Source organism: Pipistrellus hanaki (genome assembly GCF_964339955.1).
Source record: "Pipistrellus hanaki genome assembly, chromosome: 2".
In the NCBI taxonomy this organism is placed as follows: domain Eukaryota; kingdom Metazoa; phylum Chordata; class Mammalia; order Chiroptera; family Vespertilionidae; genus Pipistrellus; species Pipistrellus hanaki.
Genome location: NC_140504.1, coordinates 126,255,064 through 126,265,220, shown reverse-complemented (window position 1 = coordinate 126,265,220; position 10,157 = coordinate 126,255,064). Strand labels below are relative to the sequence as shown.

Genomic DNA, 10,157 nt, shown 5'->3' with positions numbered 1-10,157 from the left:
GCACATTTAATAACTTTTTTTAGTCTTGGTAGCTTTGGTCAGAAGTGCCACTGAAAGCTGTTTGCTCTGCAAACTTATGCCTCATACAGCATAATTCCTGAGGAGCTGAAAGGTATTATAAATAGCAAGGTACTGCAAGTTTGGTTTCACAATTTGGCATATGATTTATATACTGATTTAAATTGTTCAGTTTGGTGGTGGAGATGTATAAAAGTCTTGGTGTTAATTATTTGTATCTGATATCTGGATGATACTAGATGCTTTTTAAATCTAATCAATTATTATGAGCTATATTTACAGTAATCCTATAATTAGAACCACCCTTTGAATTACGATGAAGAAACTGAAGCTTAGGAAGAGGATCAATAACTTTCCCAAGGCTACATAGATTTGAAATTAAGTCTATTTATAAGGTTTAAAGTTAATTATCTCAAATGGAATATTAAGCCTATGTTTTTTCACCGATTTTTTTTCTCCCTAATTAGTTGGTTATTGATCTCAAATCTTATAGAAAAGTTGGGTTATATCCTGGCTTTGACTGCCCAATTCAATTAAACATGCAATTTGAGTTCTTTTTTAAAAAAAAATATTTTTATTGATTTCAGAGAAGAAGGGAGAGTTAGAAACATCAATGATGAGAGAGAAGCATTGATTAGCTGCCTCCTGCACATTGAAGGTGGCCTTTTGGTTCATTGGTTGAACCTCTGACCACTGAGCCACACTTGTAGGGCTATCTGAATTCTTTAGACTGGTTTTGACCATGAATGAGGGCTGAGCCACAGGGTCACCAAGACCTTTCTAACCCTCAACTCCTAAAAATCCCTATATTTTGTAAATTGTTTGAGCCTAGCTCACTTATTCACTTTCCTAAATATAATACAATGCCTTGTATTTGTTATATATATATATATATATATATATATATATATATATATATATATTTTATTACGGATAATATACCACTTACCTCTAATATGAGTTGACTGTGCAGCTAGTAATTGTAACCATTTATTGCATTTCTTGTATATCAGGAAATATACTAAGTGCATTGCATAGAATAGATGATCACTACAGCTCCATAAGGTGCATTTTAAAGTTCCCATTTCATGGAGCAGGAAGACAAGGCTCAGGTTTTGATTTATCCAAAATCAAGCTATAGAGTGGCAGAGTCAGAATTCCAGCCCTTGTATGTTAGACAACAAAGCCATTATTATTACTATTATTATTATTATTATTATTATTATTATTTTAATCCTCACCCAAGGATACTTTTTCCATTGATTTTTAGAGACTAGGATGAAGGAAGGGAGGGAGGGAGGAAAGGAAGGAGGGAGGGAGGGAATAGGGGAGAGAGAAGAAGAAGGAGAAGAGGGAGAAGAGGGATAAGGACAGAGACCATTAACATAGATTGGTTGCCTCCCCTACACCCCCACCGGGCTTGGATAGAACCTGAAACCCAGTTAGGTGCCCCAGACTAGGAATCAAACCCGCTACCCTTCCGTGAGGGGGACGACACTCTAACTATTGAGCACCACCGTCCAGGCCCCCGGGTATATTAAGTGGAATATTAATGAAACTGTATATAGTTCCTAATTCTGGTTGAAGCTTAAATATCATGAATATTGTTTTTCAACCAGTTTTTATTAGATTTTCTGCCCGCTTTACCAATGGGGAGAAGTAGGGTGGGAAAGAGGATAAATGCCTTTTTCAAAGTCCCAGTTTACAGCTAAGAGCAGTAAAAGGATCGAAGCTACTGGCTTTGTGCTTCTGCGGCGCTCCGCAGGTCTCCATCCGCATCTTCCCCCACCCGCTCCGAAGTCGGTTTCCCCGCTAAACTACGTTTCCCAGCGTGCCGCGCGCCAAGAGAGCGCGGGCTCGACCAGCCCTTCCTGTTTTCTCGCCAATCATCCAGTCGCAGCGTGATGACGCAAAGGCGTCGGGCGCTGACGATGACGGTGCCCTGGCTCGCGACCGCGGCGGCGTGGTTAGCAGCAGCTAAATAGGCGCAACAACGGCGGCGACTGCAGGGACGGCGACGCCGGGGCGGGCGCTGTGCGCAAAGGGGAGTGGTAGGCGGGCGGCGCCGGAGGCTTCAACTGCGGCAGCCACGGCCGGGGCGGCGGAAGAAGAATCCCCATCGGCCGGCGGTCGAGTTAGGCCTCAGCGGCCCCTAGAGCCGCTCGGTCTGCCCTCCGCGGGGGATCTCCATAGAGACCGTGACACATACAGAGGAGGGGGCCTGCGAGTGTCTACCGGACCGGAGCCAGCGACTCGGCCTCTGCCGCCGCCGCCGCCTTCCCTGCTGCCCGCGCTCATTTTCTCTCCACTCCGCCCGCCGCCTCGCGTTTCCCGGTGTGCCCGTACCCTCCAGTGTGGGCCGCGGGGACGGACTTGTGGGCTGGGGGTGGGCCGGGGGAGGCTCTAAGGCGGCCGCCTCTGCCTCTCCCGCCCCCTGACCCACCCCGGAGCGGGAAGCAGCGGACGCCCCGCCATGGCCTCCGAAGCCGGAGGAATAGGAGGGGGCGGCGGCGGCGGCAAGATCCGGACGCGGCGTTGCCACCAGGGGCCAATTAAGCCTTACCAGCAGGGGCGGCCGAAGCAGCAGGTACGGGGCTCCCGGCTCCCTGGTGGTTTTTGCGGGTCGAGAACTTGGCAGGAGGGAACGGGCGGCGAGGGGCCCCGGCGCCCCACGTGGGGGAGGACCGGAGGGCCCGAGGAAAGGCCCTGGCGAGGCGGCGGCCGCTCAGGCCGCGGGGGGAGCGACGGGAAGCGGCAGAGACAGGCCGACCCTGGCCGCGCACACGTGTGGCCGGGGCCGCCTCTGCCCGGCCCTCCGCGCCGGGGCTTCCCCAGCCGGCGCATGGCGGGAACAGGAGTGCTAGGCCTCCGCTGCGCGCTCCTTTCGGTTTTGGCGGGGATGGGAGCTTGAGGGCATTACTCACGTCCTCTTGAGGGAGAAAGGAAGAAGATGTGTCTGGAGGTCCCTATGCGAGTTGTTTTTCTAGTTTCCAGCGTTTCAGTGTGTGCTGCCCCGAGGAGATTAGTCTCCGGGGAGCTGGGGGTTTGCGGGGGGCGCCGTTACTCAGAAAGTGGACTAACCTAGAATCAACCTAGTAATGAGTTCTTTCTCTCCCCAATCGAAGAGCATTGGTTTAGATTTTTTTTTCTTCCCCCTTAACCGGGATACAGTTACCTTGGCAACTGGGGCAGTTTGAAAGTCCCTCTCTACCCTTAACGTCTTTTATCTGCTGTGAGAGTCTTCCCTCCCCCCTGTGTGTCCCCGACCCCATCTGTTCCCCACCCCCTATTATTTTGGAGGTTAAAATGGGCCATTATGCGTAGTTGACCGGGATGCCACTTCTGATCTCATGCACAAAATATTTTAATATTACAGGGTGTCTTCCAGAACTTTTGACATTCAGGAATGTTAGTGGTGGTACATTATTTAACCACCTTGTGTGCTCTGGGGTGTTTGAAATTATGAAAAGGAATTTGTCCTAATTGTAAATGAGACATTTGATTCTGAGAAAATTTCATTTTTTAAATGTTACTTGTTATGGGGATTGAGTAAGGAAAATGCTAACTTATTTTAATAAAAATTTATAAAACTCAGTGATACTAAGGTGGGAAGAGTGTGTTTTAAGCTTGTTGAAAAGCAAAAATATATCAGGAGAGTCTGATAACTTGTTGCATACTCTTAAAGGTAGACTTCCTAAATTGCTTTATGCTGGGTGATGATGAATAGTGAACATTTCACTGTTTGCTGGTGGTGTTAAATTGTATCATTAAAAAACAATTTTAAAAGTAAAGGCTTGAAGGAAAATTTTAATATAATAGCAAAAATTGTGGTTTATAATATTTGGTAGTTTTCTACTAACAGAAGTCTAAGCATTAGTATTATTCCGACCAGTTTTCCCCCAGATATATAAAGAAAGTGCTTGGTATTCAGATTTCTTTGTGAGAACAGGGGTACATGCAGTCAGATTTAAGATTAGAATTCAGGTCACAAGCCTGGCCATTTAACCTAATCCTTTTGTAGAATGGAAGTTAGACACATGCTTTCTGTTTCTCCTGAAGAATAAATGTCTGAGTATGTTCTTAGCTCCCCTTAAAAGAAAGTTAGTACGTAAAAAATGAAATGTTTTAAATACAGATCATTTTCTGCACAGAGTTTAAAAAGGAGCTGATATATTCCAGGTGGCAAAAGTTATAATCATAGCTTATTTTTAAATGTACATAGATTAAAATCTAAATTTGGATAAATGATGCCTTAACAGCATAACACCTATCATCCAATCTGTCTTAGAGCTGATATAATTTTAGGTTGTGTAGTTTGTTTTAGAGCTTGATTATTTATCATTTCCCAACCTAAAATACTTTTAGCTTCTTGCCTCAGCTATTTAATTGAAAAAGAAAATACATTTTTAGCTTTTGAATTGGTATTAAAAGATGTTTGGGGATTTGTTGATCAGCATTGTAGGTGTTGCTTAATATTGTTCGAAACTACCAAAGAAAAGTGTCCAGGAATATCCAAAATAATAAAATAAGGTGTTTGTTTACGCCTTACTGGAACTTTTGTGGACTTGCTGTCTACTATCCTAGGCTGTCACCTCTGTGTTTTGCAGCAGCTGCTGAGTCATCATGAGCACCAAGCAACTTCATGACATGGCATGTTTTATACTAATGTTATTTGACTAACTGTCCAAGGATTTCAAGCAAAAATGACATTTTTGGTTATGAAGTAGAGGGTTGGAATAAGAATGAAAGCTCTGGCACTGCTAGTTAATGGATGTTTGCCATTGCCTTGTGCAGCCACGCAGTACCTGGGAGTTTTGCGTGTGTTCAACTGACTTGCAATTTCCTGTTTTGACTTTTCTGGGTTAACTCTGCTGAAATATATCTAAAGTTTGCATTTTTACTTTTAACTTCTCTTTAAAATGCCATCTTGCTTGAAGTTGTGGAGACAAATCCATTGTCTTACTCAACTGAAGTGTAGTAAGAATTGTAGAATCATAAATGAAGAACATCCCTTGAATAATGTAAGTTGATCGTTTTCACTCGCCTTCTCGGCCTACTTCCTAATTTTTAGCCCATATGCATTTAGGAAATGGTGTCATTTTTCTAATTGGAAGTGAACAGGTCACTAAAGAGGATGTGGTTAGTTCTTGTTACCTATTCAGTCTCCTTTCAAATTTCCTTTTTATGCTGATTGTGAGGTCCAGAAAGTGAGCTCTGGAAGGTCAAGCTGCTTTTCTTTTTCTTCTCTTCCTCCCCTCCCCTCCCCTCCCCTCCCCTCTTTAAAAAATATATTTTTAATTGATTTTTTACAGAGAGGAAGAAAGGGATAGCTAGCTAGAAACATCTATGAGAGAGAATCATCGACCAGCTGCCTCCTGCACACCCCCTACTGGGGATGTGCCTGCAACCAATGTACATGCCCTTGACTGGAATTGAACCTGGGACCTTTCAGTCTGCAGGCTGACGCTCTATCCACTGAGCCAAACCGGTTTCGGCAAACTGCTTTTCTTAATAACCACATCAAAACCCTTGAGCCCATTGGCAAACCAGAACCTTGCCTCTGGAAGAATCTACTGCCACCTCCTGGTGAGAGGGAACTACTTATTTTTGCCCTTTTGAGGGGTGTGCTTCAGAGGTTTTGTCTTCTGGTTTGTAGCTAAGGGAATCAATCCACTTATTGTATCTTCCTACTAGTGGCCCAGTGCACAAAATTCACGCACTGGTAGGATCTTAATAGCTGCTGGCCAGGTACTCCCTTCCTTCCCTTGGCTGGCTCCGCCCTGTGGTCGAACTCCCTGATGAACTCCAATTTTGCATACTACACTTTTATTATATAGGAGGATATGTAGTGTTTGTCTAACACACATGTGTCAAACACACGGCCCGCGGGCCAAATCCAGCCCGCCAGGCCTTGCAATGTGGCCCGCACCGCGCTGTCATCACTGCACTCCGCTGTCAGTTTATGACATTGTCAGTTTATGACTGTTCAGTAAACCATTCGGCCCGCAATTTAGGCTGGATTTTAGATTTTGGCCCCTTCTCTGATTGAGTTCGACACCCCTACTCTAACCACTGAGTACACCAGCGAGGGCAGAACTTTTTGATTTAAATGTTTTAATTATTTCTTAATTTTGCTGCCTATTTGTAAAGGTTTTTTTTTTTTTTTTTCTTTGTGCTCAAGCTCAATCTTTTATAGGCTCATATTCAATTTAAGGACTGGTTTGTTGAGTGATGAGGCCAAACCATAAACTATTACAATGCACTTTATTTTTTTTTTTACAGTCCTTAAGTACTTTTAAAGTGTTTTCCTTATAGAAATGCCAGTCATGCCCTTACCGGTTTGGCTCAGTGGATAGAGCATCGGCCTGCGGACTGAGGGGTTCCAGGTTCAATTCCGGTCAAGAGCATGTACCTTGGTTGCGGGCACATTCCCAGTAAGGTGTGTGCAGGAGGCAGCTGATCGATGTTTCTCTCTCATTGATGTTTCTTACTTTTTTTCTCTCCCCTCCTTTCTGTAAAAAAAACAATAAAAATATTAATAAAAAAAGAAATGCCAGTCACAAGTGTATAGGAAAATAAATTCAAATATTAAATTTTTTCAAGTACTTGTGATGAGAGGCACTTTTGTGTGATATTGTATCAGTTTACTTACTAATTTTTCTAATAAGATAAGTGACCATAAAGCCCACATGTTATCTCCATTTTCTGGAAAGTCTCCTGAGGAGGCAGTTATCTATTAGTTTGAAGTAAAATGAACGCTTTGATCTGGTTTGGCTCAGTGAATAGAGCATCACTAATTAAAACATATTCATTAGATACAGCATATTGGAATGATCATGGTTGTAATATATTAAAAAGGTTTTTCTGTTTTGGGAAGCACATATACAAGTAAAGCTTTGCCACCAGATACAATTTACTGTGTTTACTGTCAGAAACAGAATAGTACAATGCCTTTTCTGTCTATAGATATTTCAGTTTGTCAGTTTGTTAGATTTTACTTACCTTTTTTATTGTGTGATTTAAGAAATAAAATCTTATAGATTGTGTAAGAAAAGTGGCAATATCTTATAGGCATCTGTGAGTGAATTAAACTAAACTGCATTAGTTTTTTATTGTGTCTCCTATATTGCTGGCTTGAAGGTCCTTTTAGGAACACCTTTTATTATTGTTTGATTACTGTTAATTTTCAATACCACCTCTATAATATGGATAAGTAAAAATAAGAGTAAGCCAGGTCATATTTCTTCTTATTGCAATAGTGAAAGAGTTTTGAAGGTATTGGAAATATGAGGCCAATTGTAGTTTTTAACTTTTTAGCCAGAATAATTTTTATGCTCATGTTTTTTTGTTTTGTTTTTTACTTGATTTCTTGAAGTTTAGAAGAGAATTGAAAAGTTTGGATTTCAAGTGGCTAGAATGATTTGACTAGTTTACAACAATTAATAGTTTAGAATTGTAGGTTTCAATTCAGATCATTATAACTGCATTAGAATTTGAATACTTGATTACTTTAGAATGGCACCTATGTTTTTGTTATTTTGTGTTTTTATAATTAGTGTCATGTGAAGTCTTTGGTGGGTTGTTAGCCCCTGTTCTTCACTTGGGCTTGGACAGAGCAAGGAGGAACATTGATTGGACAGATTGTTTATATATCTCAATATCTATCTATTTGAAAGCCTAAGAGACCGTCTGACTGTTCTACCGGTAGTTATGCCATGTAATGACCACCATGTGGCAGACGCTCAATGCACAGACATGGAAACATGGAACATACTGATGAATCTCAGAGGGGATGGGGATAGGAGGGAGGATAGGAAGAGATTAATCAAAGATCTTATATGCGTACTAGAGGCTTAGTGCCTGGATGTGTGCACTGGTGGGATTGTGCCTAGCCTGCGGGGATTGGGCCAAAACCAGCAGTCTGACATCACCCAAAGGGTCCTGGATTATGAGAGGGCGCAGGCCAGGTCAAGGGACCTCATCAGGCCTTGAGTGTATATATATAAAAGCCTAAGCAACCTTGGTAGCTCTGATGCACAACTGGTAGCTGTGATGCACAGAGACCACCAGGGGGCAGATACTCAACACAGGAGGTGCTGAGCTGTGGTGACTTGGCACCTGTGTTTCTCCGGTAACACTGGGAACAAGAGAGGGGGGAATCCCAATTCTGGGGTGTGTCACCTGAGATCTGCCCTCTTGCAATCCAGGACCCTTGGAGGATGTTGGAGAGCCAGTTTCGGCCCGAATCCCGCAGGCCAGGCCAAGGAACCCCACCTGTGCACGAATCTGTGCACTGGGCCTCTAGTATGAAATAAGACTTTTAAAAAGTTTGGGAAAGAGAGCCTGGTGGCATGGGAGTTCAGCGGGTAAGGAGAATGTACACTAAAACCTGGAAGAGAGCTGAGTCAGTTACAGGCCTCAACAAAATAAAGGTACCTGAAAGACCAGACAGAAATCAGAACAGGTGTGTGTTCTGGTGGAATGGCGCTCTAGAACCTGAAAACTGAAGATGGCTTGTATTTGATATTTATAGTTAGAGATCCAGTGAAGTTATTTAAGGAAGGATATTCTATAATCTGGATACTACCATTTAATTGAGGATCATGTGAAGGAAAGAGTTGAAAAAATATCTTTTTCATTAGAAATGAGTTCTGAGTCAGGATTGCAGAAGAGGTAGAGCCTTTCCCCTTCTCACCCTTCTTTCATTAATCCTTGACTCAGGTTAAATGTAATTTGAAAGTTAATATATTCACAATCCTTATACATTGAATATATTTAAGATGTGTGTAGTATTGAATTGAACTTAATTCTGATCCCAAATTGAGTGCTTTTTATATCTCAGTGGCATTTTTAATACGTTGTGCCACATGCAGAACCGTTAGTTCTTGGAGAGAAATCACCCAATTGGTTTAACCAGCCTGAGTTTAAACATTCATCCCTTTATTCTTGAGTTCAACTTCATTAGTTATGATATCTAGAATAGATTTTGCTTTAGAATTATAAAGAGTATTTTTAAGATTTTAATGCACCATTTATTTTGTTGGTTTTTCTAAGACCTTCATTAATTTTGTTTTCTTTAGTTACTTTTCTGCTTCTCTTTTATTTAGATGGCTTTGTGTTATTTGTCATTCAAGAGGATGGCTCAATTTTTATTTTTTATTTTGAGGAAGGGTTATTAGTGTAGCAATAAAAATATTTGCTTAAGGTGAAACTATTACACCAAGCAAATGTATTATTTATTTTTAAATTCTAGAATTACTGATGTCCTTTTTAGAATAGAGATGCATTGTTTAGAAACTTGTCATGGAATATTCTTATGTGGGAATAAGAGAGTGGTTGAGTAGTGCAGTTGTAGATAAATTAAAACCATGTACCAACTGATATGTGCCTTGTACATACCTGGTGCCTGCCCTCCCAGAACTGGTGCTCTAGTGGAGGGAGGTGATGGACAGACTGTAGTTGCCATCCTGTTTGACAAATAGCATCGTGTAGAAAGTACAGGGCACTGTCAGCATATGTAAGGGAGTGACTGTCCCAGACTTGGAAGAAACATACATCAAGTTATAACTGTGTGTTTATCGATGAAGCCTCTGAAAGTAGGGAAGAAGCTAATCTGGTAAAGTAGGATTGAGTGTGCAGGCCTTAGTAGACTTTTACTCTATTTTTCCTTCAAGTTTTTGTTTGTTTTAAATATTATAAAGCATTTTTTGTTCAGGTTCTCATAGGAAACTTATTTACCCCATTAAAGACCTGATGCATCTTGTCTCAAGAACTCCTGAAAAGAGAGACTTTTTTTTGCAATAAAAAAGGCACCTTTTTCTTCAATAAGAAAACTATTTTTCCCCTTTTCTAACTCCCTTCACTCTTTCTCAGTTTTCCATTAGTGGCTGAAGTCTATCTTCAAAACTTTTAAAAATTGCCAATTAGAGAAGTAGTTCTCCAAATTTACTTCATAGACAGAGTCCCTTACTTCTTTATACTCTGTCCAGTTCTGTGTGTAACGAGATTTCTTTTTCTTAGCACCTTTAAAATTCTAATATCTGGTAGTTGTTATTTGTTGAAAGTGTAAAGTCTTTAACACTGAAAAACAGTAGTTTCAGAGGTATGACCTTTGTGTCTACATTTGGTTTGATTTTTAG

At 41.6% G+C, this 10,157-nt stretch overlaps 1 protein-coding gene across 3 annotated transcripts in view; it reads left to right on the top strand.

Annotated features, from left to right (window-relative positions):
* Positions 1-1,963: 1,963 nt before the first annotated feature.
* The window catches only part of NUP153 (nucleoporin 153), a 65,694-nt gene continuing 57,500 nt past the window's right edge, over positions 1,964-10,157 (top strand). For all 3 annotated transcript variants that reach the window (XM_084872713.1, XM_084872714.1, XM_084872712.1), the window contains exon 1: positions 1,964-2,605. In XM_084872713.1, coding sequence (XP_084728839.1) covers positions 2,492-2,605 — 114 coding nt within the window. In that variant the 5' untranslated portion in view covers positions 1,964-2,491. The remainder of the gene's footprint in view (positions 2,606-10,157) is intronic.